At 38.6% G+C, this 17506-nt stretch overlaps 1 protein-coding gene across 2 annotated transcripts in view; it reads left to right on the top strand.

The window, feature by feature from the left end:
- Nucleotides 1-17506, top strand: part of QRSL1 (glutaminyl-tRNA amidotransferase subunit QRSL1) — a 33261-nt gene that overhangs the window by 1093 nt on the left and 14662 nt on the right. The window contains exons 2-6 of one of the 2 annotated variants that reach the window (XM_070376525.1): nt 1493-1567; nt 9998-10157; nt 10621-10719; nt 11947-12043; nt 15866-16042. In XM_070376525.1, coding sequence (XP_070232626.1) covers nt 1493-1567; nt 9998-10157; nt 10621-10719; nt 11947-12043; nt 15866-16042 — 608 coding nt within the window. The remainder of the gene's footprint in view (nt 1-1492; nt 1568-9997; nt 10158-10620; nt 10720-11946; nt 12044-15865; nt 16043-17506) is intronic. The other variant, XM_005898198.3, reaches the window with a different exon arrangement.

Raw genomic sequence — 17506 nt, 5'->3', positions numbered from 1 at the left:
AGGTCATTATGGTAAGACCCAGAGGATATGGTTTAACCTTAGCTCCCAGGTGATTCTGCCGGTAGATTTAGCAATTGAGGACCTACCCCACCTTCCATCTTCCGTTTGCCTTCCATCTTCATTTGTATCTTCACTTGGAAAGTCTTTTTCTTTTTCCAACTGGCAGCCTTTTAGAAAACTATAAATTATGAGAACTTTAAATCCATTGGCTTTAAATGATGAACAGCTATTCCCTCAATACATTTTTGTTTTACCATACTAAATTGCATCTGCTTATACTGTCAGTGAACAATCTAATTTGTTCTTGAAATTTTTAAAAAATATTTTAACTACAAACTTAATGTAAAATGAAATACAACCTAAAAAAATGGGGTATTTTTTTTTCTGCCCTTTCCCCCAGCACTGCCTTTTTTGTACCAGCCTTCCTCACTAATGTTGTCCAGTGAGCCATTGTGAGAGCAATTTTTACCTCAAGGGGGAAAATATATTTAGGGAATCTGACCCAAGGGTAGCCAGAAAGTTGCCTTGACATGATTACTTTCACTTAGTCTCTCCTTTAACAAATATTTATTGATACCTATTGTGCAAAACATTATTTGGTTATTTTCCCAGACCCTAATATATCTTCTGTCCACTCTGTTATTTCCACATCATTGTACCAGTGCCCCAAATTCTATGAATTAGAGATTAATTTAGTACATATTCCATTTTAAAGATGGATCTTTACACATTCCATATGTAAAGATGCCTGGGACAGTTGAATGATTTATCCATTGTAATTATAATCAATCAGATTTCTCTCCATCACACTCTAGCTGAGATTATCAATTGAAGGAAGAGAAAATTTGTAGGGGAGGGTATTTGGGGAAGGACTGGAAACTGGTGTTTTGAGATAACTTGAGGGACCTGAGTGGAGGCTTAGGGCAGTAGAGGAGCCCTGGGAAGAAGCACTGGTGTGTGTGTGAGTCACTCAGTCACGGCCGACTCTTTGCAGCCCCGTGGACTGTAGCCCACCAGGCTTCTCTGTCCGTGCGATTCTCCAGGCAAGAATACTGGATTGCCATTCCCTTCTCCAGAGGATTTTCCCAACCCAGGGAACGAATCCTGGTCTCCTGCATTGCTGGCAGATTCTTTACCATTTGAACTATAGAGAAGCACTAAAAAGAGGTAAAATGCCAAATGGGAGATAAAACTGCTACTTGTAAATTTTACCCAGGTATGTTCAGGAAAGGGAAGAATCTTACTTTCACTCTTTGTATTTTAGTGGCCTGATCCCAGTGTTACTAGGAACCAAACACCACACTAGTATTACTGGCCCTATAATTATATTAAATGGTTATTGTTATATTAAAGAAAATTAATTTTATATCCAACAGGTTTCTTGGGGGTCTAGCCTAAGAACATTTAATTGCTGTTCTATGGGAAAATAGATTCCAAATTTTAAACATCTCAGTTCATTCATTAACATTTATTGAGCACCTCTGTGTTCTAGACATTGAGGATCAACATGAAGAAAGAAATTCCTGCCCTTATGAAACCTACGTTTGTGTGGGGAAGGAGGCATTCAGTAAGTTTAATAATATAATTTCAAGTAGTATACGTGCTATGAAGAAAGGTTAAGCGGGCTATTTTGTTGTTCAGTGACTCAGTCCTGCCCGACTCTACAACCTCATGGACTGCAGCACGCCAGGCTTCCCTGTCCTTCACTATCTCCCAGAGTGTGCTCAGACTCATGTCCATTGTGTCAGTGATGCCATCCAACCATCTCATTCTCTGTCACCCCTTTTCCCTCAGTCTTTCCAGCATCAGAGTATAGTGAGAATTAGTTGGGGGATATGGATGTTTTAGAGTGATCAGGAAAGTTTCTCTGACTGAGTGGGTGATATATAATAGAGACCTGAAAGATAAAATGGGTGAACCCTGGGAAGAACTGGGAGAAGGGTCTTTGAGGCAGGAAGAAGAGTAAGTGGAAAATCCCTGAAGCAGGGGCAAACTTGACATGTTCAAGGAAGCTCTCTTCTCACCCAAGAGAAGCAGGAACCAGATGACCTTTCAGGCCATGAGAAGGAATGTGGGTTTTATTCTAAATGTAATGCAAATCCTCTAGAAGGTTGTGAGTCTTTGGACATGATCTGATTTAAAATTTAAAAAGCTCCAGGCTACTCAGGATTGTGGTCTGGAGGAAGGCAAATGGAGAAGCAGGGAGGCCAGTTAGAAGGCCGTTGCCTTGCCAAGAGCTGATGCAGCATGAATAGGGTGGTGGGAGCAGAAGTAATACAGAATAGGGGTTTTGTTTCTTAAGTTTGGGCTTTCTGACAGATTGGATATAGGTTTGATGGACAGAGACGAGTCAAGGAGGATGCTTGGATTTGGGGCCTGGGCAAGTGGCACAGTGGTAAAGAATCCACCTGCCAGTGCAGGAGACACAAGAGATGCAGGTTCAATCCCTGGGTCAGGAAAATCCCCTGGAGAAGGAAATGGCAACCCACTCTACTATTCTTGCCTGGAGAATTCATGGACAGAGGCCCCATAGTTCATGGGGTCACAAACAGTCAGACACAGCTGAGCACAGCACACAGAATCAAGATGGGAAAGATTCTACAGGGAGCGTGTTGTGAGGAGAAAGTTATCAAGACAGGATAATTTTGAGATGCCTCCAAAGATATCCAAGCGAAGAGGTTGGTTAAGCAGATGGATATAGGAATGTGGAGATCAAGAGAGAAGCTAGGTATGAAGATATGAGTTGGCCAGAGTGGAGGAGATAATTGAAGTCATGCAGTCAGATGAGATCATCTGGGAAGCTGAGTGAAAATATAGAAGAAGGGATAATACTTTCCAACATTTCGAGGTCAGCAGCAGGAAGCACAGCTAGCAAAAGAGACTTGAAGGAATGGCCTTAAGTAAGGCAGGAGGAAACCAGAAGGGCTTGGTCTCCTGAAATACAAGTGGAAAAGAAGTGCTTCCAGGAGCGGGTGATGTTGAATGCTGATCCAGACTGAGTGTGACTGCTGGATTTAGGAACGTGAAGCTGACTGGTGATCTTGAAGTGCTGTTTCTTGGAACAATGGAGACAAAAGCAAGAATGTTAAATGGGTGTGTTAAAGAGAGTACCAGTCAACCAGACACTCAGCTTCCAAGGGCTCTTCTATACCTTCAGCATTTATCAAGACAGTTTTTCTTCTGAAAGTCCTTTTCCTCAGTGAATCTCTGATGTTATTAATACCTGTGAAGTTAACAAAATGTTCTCTATCAGTTACAGAGGAGTAAATGCTATTACACTTTGCACAGAGAAGTAGTGTAGTGGTCCGAAGCATGGGCTTCAGAAACAAGATCAGACCTTGGTTGAATCCCAGCTCTGTTGCTTTCTAGCTATGTGATTTTAAGCAGGAACTTTGGTAATTTATCTGTAGATTAGAAATAATAATATCAGCCTGTTAATGTGGATATAAAGGTTAAATGAAATGTATAGGATAACACTTGGAACTAAGAGCTATTATTAGCACTGATTTTGTTACAGTGACAAAATTACTAGATTATATGTGTTTATAGTTTTCTTTGGAAGGACTGAAGCTGAAACTCCAGTACTTTGGCCACTTCATGCAAAGAGTTGACTCATTGGAAAAGACTCTGATGCTGGGAGGGATTGGGGGCAGGAAGAGAAGGGGACGACAAAGGATGAGATGGTTGGATGGCATCACTGACTCGATGGACGTGAGTCTCAGTGAACTCTGGGAGTTGGTGATGGACAGGGAAGCCTGGCGTGCTGCGATTCATGGGGTGGCAAAGAGTCGGACACGACTGAGCAACTGAACTGAACTGATAGTTTTCTTTTCCCTGGTCCTCTAAGAAGAGTAGTTCCTGCGGAAGATTTCCTCATTTTTACAAGAAGGCATATTACTTTTCTATTGTTGCATAACAAACTTGTCTTAAAATAACACAGTCTTAAAACACCCACAGTCTGATCATCTCACAGTTTTGTGGGTCAGGGCTGGCATGGCTGGGTTCTCTACTCAGTCTAACAAGGCTGGTCGTAAGGTGTCAACCAGAGCTGCAGATTCTTTGCATGCCTTGGGATCCTCTTTCCACCTCACTGGTGGGCAGAATCCATTGCTTTGAGGTTGGAGGACTGAGATCCCAGTTTTCCTGCTGGATGGTAGAGTAAATGAGCTCAGGAGACAGGAGATGTGGGATGATGATTAGAACTGAGGTTTGGGAGAATATACAGATGCTGGTAATGACATAGTCTGGGCTGTGACCATGTGAGTGGGTAACTGGAGTGAAGTGAAGAGTTTGTGTCAAGGGAGTTCAAGAACTGAGAGGCCCGGTGACAGTGTACCTGACTTGAAGTTTAAAGTCAACAAAAATAGCTACAGTGAACCAGCTGCTAAAATCTTTCATAAATGAAAAGGAGTACCAGGGAGACTGTTAGAGTAATATAATCTCCTCCAAGACCTGTGCTTCAGATGAGCTGGGGGTTTTGAGAAAAGAGGCAAGAAAAAGGCATTGAGGACAAGGGGAACACCTGCCCACACAATCTCCCCTCCCCACTGGACTCTGGTACATGGTAAGTAAGAACTAAAACGGCCATCCTGTGGGAAAACTGCAGGAGAAGCAGTGGCCTTAAGGAAAATCTAGTTTCCATTTGAGAAAAGAAATGCTAGGGGGAGAGAATTTGTTTTCTTAATGAAAACTTTTCCACTTGATTTCATCTTATATTCAGATATGACACTTTTAGTTTTGCTCCAGGGGATCTTACTATTTGTCATAATCCTTGTGCCTAGTCCATTCTAGCTAATTAGCATCTTTGTTTTCATTTCCCTTCTTGATTTTCTCAAATCTAGATTTCCTAAATACGGTCCTAACAAAGATCACCATTTAAAATGAGTACTCCCAGAATAGTATGCAGCTTCCTTAAAAAAACAAAAATAGACCTACTATATGACCCTGCAGTCCCACTCCTGGGCATATATCCAGAGAAAACCATAATTTGAAAAGATGTATGCACCTCAGTGTTCATTTCAAGACTATTTACAATAGCCAGAACATGGAAACAACCTGAATGTCCAACAGATGAAAGGGTAAAGAAGATGTGCTATATTTACACAATGGAACATTCAGATCAGATCAGATCAGTCGCTCAGTCGTGTCCGACTCTTTGCGACCCCATGAATCACAGCACGCCAGGCCTCCCTGTCCATCACCAACTCCCGGAGTTCACTCCGACTCACGTCCATCGAGTCAGTGATTCCATCCAGCCATCTCATCCTCTGTCGTCCCCTTCTCCTCCTGCCCCCAATCCCTCCCAGCATCAGAGTCTTTTCCAATGAGTCAACTCTTCGCATGAAGTGGCCAAAGTACTGGAGTTTCAGCTTCAGCATCATTCCTTCTAAAGAAATCCCAGGGCTGATCTCCTTCAGAATGGACTGGTTGGATCTCCTTGCAGTCCAAGGGACTCCCAAGAGTCTTCTCCAACACCACAGTTCAAAAGCATCAATTCTTTGGCGCTCAGTCTTCTTCACAGTCCAACTCTCACATCCATACATGACCACAGGAAAAACCATAGTCTTGACGAGACGAACCTTTGTTGGCAAAGTAATGTCTCTGCTTTTGAACTCCTTCTAAGGAGTAAGCGTCTTTTAATTTCACGGCTGCAGTCACCATCTGTAGTGATTTTGGAGCCCAGAAAAATAAAGTCTGACACTGTTTCCACTGTTTCCCCATCTATTTCCCATGAAGTGGTGGGACTGGATGCCATGATCTTCGTTTTCTGAATGTTGAGCTTTAAGCCAACTTTTTCACTCTCCACTTTCACTTTCATCAAGAGGCTTTTTAGTTCCTCTTCACTTTCTGCCATAAGGGTGGTGTCATCTGCATATCTGAGGTTATTGATATTTCTCCCAGCAATCTTGATGCCAGCTTGTGTTTCTTCCAGTCCAGCGTTTCTCATGATGTAGTCTGCATAGAAGTTAAATAAACAGGGTGACAATATACAGCCTTGACGAACTCCTTTTCCTATTTGGAACCAGTCTGTTGTTCCATGTCCAGTTCTAACTGTTGCTTCCTGACCTGCATATAGGTTTCTCAAGAGGCAGGTCAGGTGGTCTGGGATTCCCGTCTCTTTCAGAATTTTCCACAGTTTATTGTGATCCACACAGTCAAAGGCTTTGGCATAGTCAATAAAGCAGAAATAGATGTTTTTCTGGAACTTTCTTGCTTTTTCCATGATCCATCGGATGTTGGCAATTTGATCTCTGGTTCCTCTGCCTTTTCTAAAACCAGCTTGAACATCAGGAAGTTCACAGTTCACATATTGCTGAAGCCTGGCTTGGAGAATTTTGAGCATTACTTTACTAGCATGTGAGATGAATGCAATTGTGCGGTAGTTTGAGCATTCTTTGGCATTGCCTTTCTTTGGGTTTGGAATGAAAACTGACCTTTTCCAGTCCTGTGGCCACTGCTGAGTTTTCCAAATTTGCTGGCATAATGGGACATTACTCAGCCATAAAAAAATAAAAATGAAATAATGCCATTTGCAGCAATATGGATGGACCTGGAGATTATCATACTAAGTGAAGTAAGACAAAGACATGATACTGCTTATACACGGAATCTTAAAAAATAATGATACAACTGAACTTACATACAGAATAGAAATAGACCCACAGACATAGATGTCAAACTTACGGTTACCAAAAGGAAAGAGGAGGGGATAAATTAGGAGTTTGAGATTAACATATACACACTACTACACATAAAACAGATAACACACAAGGACCTACTTTATAGCACAGGGAAATCTACTCAATATTATGTAGTAACCTATAACGGAAAAGAAAATCTGGGGGGAAAAAAAGACGTATTTGTAACTGAATCACTTTGCTTTACACCTGAAACCAACACAACACTGTAGATCAGATATACTTCAATAAATAAATGAGTACTCCAGACAGTCTGATTTCTTGCCTTTGTAACCACAGCTGCAACTCCTTACCTCTTCCTGTCATAGCAGTTGGTGAGTCAGAAGGCAACGTGAGGATAATGGGCATCAGGGGACTTGAGGGGAGGCAAAAAGAGGAGACAATAGCAGACATAATCTTCCTCGTGTTTACGGTTCTGCTCTGGGGTAGGCCTGTTTATATACCTCTGTGTCTGTCCAGCTTTGTGCTTCTGCAAGTTCTGATACTTGCAGCCTATTTACATAAGCCCACTCCATATTTACAGTATCAGAACACACTGCTGTCTTTTTTTCTCTTCCGCTCCACTCTTCTCAAGCGTCATACAAACCATTCAGCAGTAATACCTTTTTTGTTACATTCAGTTGTCTCCTTTGAGTCGAGCCCAGCTGCCCCTAACCAACCCCCGACCCTCCCAGTATCCCCATGGTAGCCCTTTCCTCCTTCTGTGCATCAGCATTAGCGGCCCTCTCAGTGGCTTATTGGCACTGCTTTTCTAGCTCAACACCCTCAGGCCTAAGAATACCACCTCTCTGATGATTTATTCAACAGTTTAGAGCAGAACACTTGCAGATTTTCCCCTAAACGCAAACTCCTATTGCTTGATATATATTCAGTCAATTCAGTTCAGTCGCTCAGTCATGTCTGACTCTTCGCGACCCCATGAATTGCAGCACGCCAGGCCTCCCTGTACATCACCAACTCCCAGAGTGCACCCAGACCCACGTCCATCGAGTCAGTGATTCCACCCAGCCATCTCATCCTCTGTCATCCCCTTCTCCTCCTGCCCCCAATCCCTCCCAGCATCAGAGTCTTTTCCAATGAGTCAACTCTTTGCATGAGGTGGCCAAAGTATTGGAGTTTCAGCTTCAGCATCATTCCTTCCAAAGAAATCCCAGGGCTGATCTCCTTCAGAATGGACTGGTTGGATTTCCTTGCAGTCCAAGGGACTCTCAAGAGTCTTCTCCAATACCACAGTTCAAAAGCATCAATTCTTCGGTGCTCAGCCTTCTTCACAGACCAACTCTCAACATCCATACATGACCACTGGAAAAACCATAGCCTTGACTAGACCGACCTTTGTTGGCAAAGTAATGTCTCTGCTTTTGAATATGCTATCTAGGTTCTTTCCTTCCAAGGAGTAAGCGTCTTTTAATTTCATGGCTGCAGTCACCATCTGCAGTCATTTTGGAGCCCAGAAAAATAAAGTCTGACACTGTTTCCACTGTTTCCCCATCTATTTCCCATGAAGTGATGGGACCAGATGCCATGATCTTTGTTTTCTGAATGTTAAGCTTTAAGCCAACTTTTTCATTCTCCACTTTCACTTTCATCAAGAGGCTTTTGAGTTCCTCTTCACTTTCTGCCATAAGGGTGGTGTCATCTGCATATCTGAGGTTATTGATATTTCTCCCAGCAATCTTGATTCCAGCTTGTGTTTCTTCCAGTCCAGCATTTCTCATGATGTACTCTGCATATAAGTTAAATAAACAGGGTGGCAATATACAGCCTTGACGTACTCCTTTTCCTATTTGGAACCAGTCTGTTGTTCCATGTCCACTTCTAACTGTTGCTTCCTGACCTGCATACAGATTTCTCAAGAGGCAGGTCAGGTGGTCTGGGATTCCTGTCTCTTTCAGAATTTTCCACAGTTTATTGTGATCCACACAGTCAAAGGCTTTGGCATAGTCAATAAAGCAGAAATAGATGTTTTTCTGGAACTCTTTTGCTTTTTCAATGATCCAGAAGATGTTGGCAATTTGATCTCTGGTTCCTCTGCCTTTTCTAAAACCAGCTTGAACATCAGGAAGTTCACGGTTCACGTATTGCTGAAGCCTGGCTTGGAGAATTTTGAGCATTACTTTACTAGCATGTGAGATGAGTGCAATTGTGCAGTAGTTTAAGCATTCTTTGGCATTGCCTTTCTTTGGGTTTGGAATGAAAACTGACCTTTTCCAGTCCTGTGGCCACTGCTGAGTTTTCCAAATTTGCTGGCATATTGAGTGCAGCACTTTCACAGCATCATCTTTCAGGATTTGAAATAGCTCAACTGGAATTCCATCACCTTCACTAGCTTTGTTCGTAGTGATGCTTTCTAAGGCCCACTTGACTTCACATTCCAGGATGTCTGGCTCTAGGTCAGTGATCACACCATCGTGATTATCTGGGTCATGAAGATCTTTTTTGTACAGTTCTGTGTATCCTTGCCACCTCTTCTTAATATCTTCTGCTTCTGTTAGGTCCATACCATTTCTGTCCTTTATCGAGCCCATCTTTGCATGAAATGTCCCCTTGGTATCTCTGATTTTCTTGAAGAGATCTCTAGTCTTTCCCATTCTGTTGTTTTCCTGTATTTCTTTGCATTGATCACTGAGGAAGGCTTTCTTATCTCTTCTTTGGAACTCTGCATTCAGATGCTTATGTCTTTCCTTTTCTCCTTTGCTTTTCGCTTCTCTTCGTTTCACAGCTATTTGTAAGGCCTCCCCAGACAGCCATTTTGCTTTTTTGCATTTCTTTTTCTTGGGGATGGTCTTGATCCCTGTCTCCTGTACTGTCACGAACCTCATTCCATAGTTCACCAGGCACTCTATCTATCAGATCTAGGCCCTTAAATCTATTTCTCACTTCCACTGTATAATCATAAGGGATTTGATTTAGGTCATACCTGAATGGTCTAGTGGTTTTCCCTACTTTCTTCAGTCAACATACAGGACAGGCTAAGCTTCCACTGGGGCAGTGAGAAATCGTGAAGGAGCAGATGTTAAGAAGTTACCCTTTACTATTTGTGTGACTTTGAGCGAATCATTTAACCTCTCTGAGCTTCAGTTAATTTATCTATAAAGTGAGGTTAATAATTTGTTGGTTGTTTTAAGGGCTGAATAAAGTGATAATGCATGTAAAGCAACAGTAGTGCCTGGTCTTGGTTTTGAATCTAAACCTCACTTCAAATTTTTATATTTAACCACTCTATCTGCCTGTCTCAGTATAACATTTGAAACTTGTGCAGAGTCAGCAGAAGTTTTTTGGAATTGTGTATATTCTAGGTTTCTGTGGCACTGAAACAAGGCCAGATCACGCCAACTGAGCTCTGTCAAAGATGTCTCTCCCTTATCAAGAAGACTAAGTTTCTAAATGCATACATTACTGTATCAGAAGAAGTGGCCTTAAAGCAAGCTGAAGAATCAGAGAAAAGATATAAGAAAGGTAAATTACTTTGACTTGTACTTAATTGTTACATCCCGAGAGAAAGAGTTTAATTGGATATAGCAGTCTCCATTCGGCAGGTAGAGCTTTAAACATTAAAAAAAAAAACTCCCCTTATTTAAAGACCTGGGGAATTCCCTGGAGATTCAGTGGTTAGGACTCCGCACTTCCACTGTTGGGGGCTCATGTTCAGTCATTGGTTGGGGAACTTAGACCCCACAAATCTTGTAGTATGGCCAAATAAATAAAATTATTTTTTAAAAGAACAACTGGTTTGAGGTATAGTAAAAATGAGACTAATAGATACGTGATGCTTTATAATGTCCAACTTGTAATAATTTCTAACAAATTTGATTTCTGAAGAAGTATCTTTAGCAAGCTAGTAGCTGTCTTAATAACTAGGATTAATGTCTCTGTATGTCGAACTAGATATCTTTTCTATTCTTTTGGTTTCTTAATGCAGGTCACTCACTGGGAGATTTAGATGGAATTCCTATTGCAGTAAAAGATAACTTTAGTACATCCGGCATTGAGACAACCTGTGCATCAAACATGCTGAAAGGTAAAGTGTAACTAGCCAGAGCATTAATTTATAAAAATAAGTGTTTTTCAGTTTAAATTAAAGATACTAATGCACCAAGATATCTTAGACTAGTTATATTTGCACAGGAAATAACTTACGGTGGAATATTACCTTCTTACTATTTGCTCTTTCAGAATGCAAAGTTATTCTTCAGGGGTAGGCCTGCTTAACAGAGGAATCCTATTTAGGAAGATAACATCACTGCAAACACACTAAGTGAACTCTTAACTCCTCCAACTTCCACTCGATAGTATAGAAATAAGTATAAAGTAGCTGTCATTACCCCCTCTTTTGCAGATGGTATAAGGATTTATTATTAATAACATCTACTGTCTGATTATTTTTTATCACTATACTTAGTATAATGATGCTTAGTTTTAATTTTTTAAGTTTAGTAGGTCAAAAAGGAATCATATTTATCAATATATGGTTGGATCCTAGGAGGAAAAAAAAATGGAAAAAGGATAGAGAACTTCACACTAAAACTAATATTCTGAAGTGTATGCCCCAAGTTCCTTTGATAAAGTAAACTGTTGTTAATTGTTTGCAAATATACACTAGATAGAGGAAATTTTAATTAACAATAAAGATCTATCCCTGCTGGAAATAGATAAAAATTGCTGTGTGATATAGCACATCTGAGAAGAAAAAGTCAATGCAATGAGCAGCATGATTTGTGATTAATTTCAAATGACTTGGGTACCTCTCTATCATTCAATATTTTGTACTGTTAAAGTCAATATTTTTAGATTATAAAGATGATGAATATAGAGACTTTCTTTAGAAAATATAGCAAGCAGTCAGCTGCAGAAAAACATTAACTTTCAGAAGAAAGTACAACTTAAATTAGGAATAAGTAGCATTTGTCAATATGAATTGCTTAATTGGAGTTTAAAATTGTTTCTTACATAGGATTTACATGTTCACTGTTTTCTTTCCTATGATAAAAATTACTGAATTTTTAGGAGGACAGGGGCAAGAAAGGGGAGGGGATTAAAAGGTATAAGTGACTGTATAAAATAAATAAGCTATAAGAGTATATTGTACAGAACAGGGAATATAGACAACATTTTATAATAACTTTAAATATAATATAACCTGTAAAATATTTGAATCACTATGTTTTACACCTGTAATATAACATTTAAATCAGCTATACCTCAGTTTTGTTTTTGTTTTTTTTAAAGAAAACTGAATTTTTTTCAGGTTATGTACCACCTTATAATGCCACAGTAGTTCAGAAGTTGTTGGATCAGGGAGCTCTGCTAATGGGAAAAACAAACTTAGATGAGTTTGCTATGGGGTAAGTAAAATTAAAATTTTCTTTTCCTGTATTTCTTTCATCTGTGTCTTCAACTTCATTGTATGTAGGTACCTAAAAGTAGTGTGACTTCGTGAGAACTCTCTTGCCAATTCCTTGCTAGTTCCTCAGTTCCTCCATGAGAGATGACGTTAGTGAGGTGATTTCGTGAGGACTCTTTGCCAATTTCTCAGTCCCTCCATGAGAGCTTGTGTTCTGCTGATAGATATCTCACTTTGGTTTTGATTTGCATTTCCCCGATGACTAACAATGTTGATCATCATGTGTTTATTTTGCTATCCATATATCTTTGGTGAAGTATCTATTCAAATCTTCTCAATGAGTTGTAAGAGTTTTTCCCCATATAGTCTGGATTCAAGTCCATTATCAAATAGGTGATTTGCAAATAGGTTCTCTGAGTCTCTGGCTTGTCTTTGCATCCTCTGAATATGCCTTTCAAATAGCAAAAGGTTTTAGTTTTGACGAAGTCCAGTTTGTTGTTTTCTTCCTTTAATGACTCATGGTTTTGTGTCTTTTCTAAGAAAGCTTTACCTTTTCCAAGGTCATCAAGACTTTTTTTTCCAGTGTTTTCTCCTAGAAGTTTTATAGTTTTAGTTCTTATATTTAAAATTGTAATCCAGTTAATTTTTTGTAGATTATGTGAAGAAAGCAAAAGTTCATTTTTTTGCATATGTCTATCGTATATATCTGGGACCATAGGAATTCAAATTAAATTACTTTGATTCCTTTGCCAAAAATCAGTCCAACATGTATAGGTCTATTTCTGGATTCTATTCTGTTGATTTGTGTATTCCTAATCCATTATCATGCTATCTTGATGATTGTAGCTTCATAGTAAGCCTTGCGGAGAAGGCAATGGCACCCCACTCCAGTACTCTTGCCTGGAAAATCCCATGGATGGAGGAGCCTGGTGGGCTGCAGTCCATAGAGTCGCTAAGAGTCGGACACTACTAAGCGACTTCACTTTCACTTTTCACTTTCATGCATTGGTAAAGGAAATGGCAACCCACTCCAGTGTTCTTGCCTGGAGAATCCCAGGGACTTGGGAGCCTGGTGGGCTGCCGTCTATGGAGTCCCAGAGTCAGACACGACTGAAGCAACTTAGCAGCAGCAGCAGCAGGTCCTTTGCATTTCCATATAAGTTTTAGAATTGAATTAATAATTTCACAGAGAAGCTTGATAGGATTTTGATTGTGGTGGTATTGACTTATAGATTAGGTTTTAGAAAATTGACATCTTAATATGTGCCTTCTGATGTATGACTCTATATCTTTCCATTTATTTAGACTTTAATTTTTCTCAGCAATATATATGATTTTCTATATATGAATCTCGCACATAATTTGCCATATCTATCTCCAAGTATTTCATGTTTCTTTACTATTACAGAAAATGTAATTTTCTTTTCAATTTCTGATTGTTTAACATTGTTAGAATACATAGAAATTAATTTACTTTTCTATGTTAACCTATTATTTTTATCCTGTGACCTTGCTAAGCTCCCTTATTAATTCTAGCTGATCTTATAGATTATTTGGTATATTTTATGTAAATGATCTTGTAGCCTACAATAGAGACACTTTTATTTATTTATCTTGCCTTATTGCACCAGTTAGGACCTTAAGTACAATATTGAATAAAGATGATAAGAGCAGATATCCTTGCCTTTTTCCTGATCATGAGGAAAACATTTAGTTTTTCATGAGAAGCACTTTTTATTTCCCCATTTGTAATGTTTGTAATATTTGCTTGGTCTGTGTTTCCTGTTTCATAGAAGCAGATTCCTTGATTCTCCAAAACTGGTATCTATTAGAACCTAGTAAATATGTGTTGAATAAATAAATCTGTGGGAATAAACTTGAACCTAGGTTTTTAGGACATTGCCTTGAATGGCTGGTCAGCATGAACATCACCAATGAGGGTGAAGTCATACTGTGTACCTCCTTCCCTGAGAAGGAACATCATCACCTATGCATTGTTCCAGCTGAAAATGTGTAACCGGAAGCTAATAACAAGGAGACAAAAGACAAATCTGAAATGAGATATCTTCTATTAAAATGTCAGTATCATTAAAAAAAAACAAAGGCTGTGAAAATGTTCCAGATTAAGAGAGGCTAAAGAAGTTAAAATCTTAAACTCATAGAAGTGTAGGAGAAAATCTTTGTGACCTTGAATTATACAAAGATTTCCTAGAGGGAACACATAAAGTACAGTCTGTAAAGTTAAAAACTGGTAAATTGAATTTCATTAAAATAAAGAACTTTTGTATTTAATGCACTGTTAAAAATGAAAAAACAAGCCACACACTTAGCAAAAATATTTGCAAGACATATGTCTGACCAAGAACTAGTATCCAGTATATATTGAATCTTTTCCAACTCAATAATAAGAAAACCAATTTTTAAAAAAAATGAGATATAAAGAGATGTAAAATCATATATCAAAGAAGATACACAATTGACAAACACATCAAACATGGTTAGTCGTTTAGGAAATGCAAATTAAAACCACACTGAAGTACATACACCTAATAATTAGAATGGCTTAACAAATGACAGTATCAAGTGCTGACAGGGATGGACAACTGGATTCTCATACAGTGCTGGTAGGGAATGCAAAATGGTATAGCCACTTTGGAAAATAGTTTAGCAGTTTCTTATAAAGTTAAACATACACTTACCATAAGAGCCAGCAATCTCAATCCTAGGTATTTACCCAAGAGATGAAGGCTTATGTTTATACAGAAGCACTGGCTGGGGCCTTTCACTACAATATTTATTGTAGCTTTATTCAAATTGCTAAAAACAGGAAACAACTCAGTGTTCTTGGCTGGTGAAAAAAGTTAAAGAGGTTAAAGAGAAAAGTTTAATATAATTCTTAATTCTAGACTTGATCCTGTACTGGAAAAAGGGAAAATGCTATAAAGGACATTATTGGATCAAATGACAAAATTGGATTACGTGTGGTAGATTTGATAAAAGTATTGTATTGCTGTTAAATTTACTGAGATAACTATACTGTGACTGTGTAAGAGACTATTCTCTGTCTTAGGAAAAGCTAAAGTATTTGGGGTAACGGGCCATAATATGTATAATTTACCCTTAAGTAGCTCAGGAAAAATATGTACAGCCACACACACAGAGCACACAAATGATAAAACAAATGGGGTAAAAGGTGAACAATAGGTGAGCCTGGGTAAAGGGTATACGTTTTTTCATACTGTTTTTATTTCTGTAAGTTGTCTATTAGGTTGAAGTTTTTTCAAAAGTAAAAAAGGTTATTAGCATTCACTAAGAATATCTCCCAGAAAAGTTTTTTTTTTTTGGTTGAGCCACACAGCTTGTGTGATCTTAGTTCCCCAAAAAGAGGTGGGAACTGTGCCCCTTGCAGTGGAAGTGTGGAGTCCTAACCGCTGGACTGCCAGGGAATTGCCCTCTTAAAACTTCTGATTAAAAGAGGAATTCCTTCAAAAGACTACTTATTAACTGTTTGGATGTTTGTGACACTTTTCAATTGGAAGACCTTAATTTAGGAAGAAAATCATCTTACGCTGAATTGGATTATCATTTGGGATAAAAATTTCCTTTTCTTAACAGATTGGTTTTTTCCAACTTTCTACCACAAATGCTTTTACTTCTCATCCTTCAACTCTGCAACCATCTAAAGAAAGCTACAACTCAGCAGCCTTCCTACCTTTTCTGATTCAAGTTACAGTGGATTATACAGTGTTAGAAGCAAATAATGTAATCAGGAGATCACATAAAAAGTTTTATTAAGATATCTTGCTTTACTTCTTCATCTCAGATCTGGAAGCACAGATGGCATATTTGGACCAGTTAAAAACCCGTGGAGTTATTCAAAACAATATAGAGAAAAGAGGAAGCAAAACTCTCACAGTGAGAATGAGGATTCAAATTGGCTTATAACCGGAGGAAGCTCAGGAGGAAGTGCGGCGGCCGTGTCAGCGTTCACGTGCTTTGCGTAAGATATTTTTTTCTATCTGTACTTTAGAACCCAACCCAATACAGATAGTCATAAACCATACACAAAATCCAACAATTGACTCATTCATACCTTGGTGTTTTTATTTCTCCTTAGTGAGCTATTTGTGCTCACTAGTGCATCAAAATTGTATCTTAGAAATACCCTCAACTATACAGTACACATATGTATATTTTATACATTAACTTTAAGACATTTAAACCCTTCCTGTGTAGTATCTGGTCTCCTTTAAAACATGATTTTACAGATCTTCTAGAATAAGAATAAATCATTTAGCTTAACCAGACTTAATTGAATTTCATTTTAAAAATTATTTATTTGGGTATCTGCTCACTGATTATACATATATTTACAGATTAACATACCTTGGCTTTAGTTGAGTGCTACTGAGCTAAATTATTAGCTGTGATTTATCCTTCAGCTAAACCCAACTTTGCCAAAAAATAAGGAAGGAAGGAAGGAAAGAAAAGGCTAATATTTATCTATAAAATAGAATATTTTAAGAAGTGTTTTTATAAATCTGCAACTAAAAATATATATCAGTAAGTAAAGTTTTTTCAAATTTGTAGGGAGATGATTTGTTCAGCTGTCATACTTTGTATTCTGAATTCATCAATCATGCTTTATGTCTTAAGTCTCATTTGTAATGCATTTCTTAACCATCTAAAAAAGAGTAAATAAATATTGCTGTTACTATATTTATTTTATTGGTTTCAGTTTAACCAAATAGAATGTTTTCTTTAGTAGTACTATATGTATTTTATCTCTCCTTAATTATCCACTGAAACTAAGCTGTTTCACAGGCATTGCAATCAATAAATTATTTATATTTTTTTAGAGCTATGGAGATTTAGATTCTACATGTTTTTTGTTTTTTAGTTTCCCTGAAATCTTGTTAACAAGTAAAACCATTTCATTTTATCTCTGTGGAATTTTACAGCACCACATTAATATTAATGAGAGTTCTGACAAGGGAGGATTGCAAGATTAGGTGCTTTTTTCTATCCTCATCACCCCACTTAGTGTTCATCTTTCTGAATGTGCTTTGAGAAGGTGGCACTTTGACACATAATTCCTATGGAAATGTAGGTTTTACTTTTACACAGCTGTCAGGGAATCCTAATAGGAAAATGTGTCCTTTTAGAAACTGTGAAAGCAGCAATCTGATTCTGTGGCTCAAGAGGACTTGGTAAGAAAGGCAATTAATTTGCATTTTCTGTAGAGCACAAGGACCATGTGACAGTCCCTGAGCCTTGTTCAGCCCAAAGCTTCAGTCTGAGTGTACTCAGCGGGGCTCAGACCCAAAGTGACTGAGAGGGAATGGGCCCCGACTGTCAGGTGTTCTGATTTGTTTCTTTTATAATAGTTTTTAAAACAGGACTAGGAGTACTATGCAGCCACTAAAAAGAATGAGTTAGAGCACTATGTCATGACATGGGAAGA

The sequence above is a fragment of the Bos mutus genome, chromosome 9 (genome assembly GCF_027580195.1).
Source record: "Bos mutus isolate GX-2022 chromosome 9, NWIPB_WYAK_1.1, whole genome shotgun sequence".
Classification (NCBI taxonomy): domain Eukaryota; kingdom Metazoa; phylum Chordata; class Mammalia; order Artiodactyla; family Bovidae; genus Bos; species Bos mutus.
The sequence above is the reverse complement of the archived record's forward strand: the minus strand, read 5'-3'. Positions and strand labels throughout refer to the sequence as shown.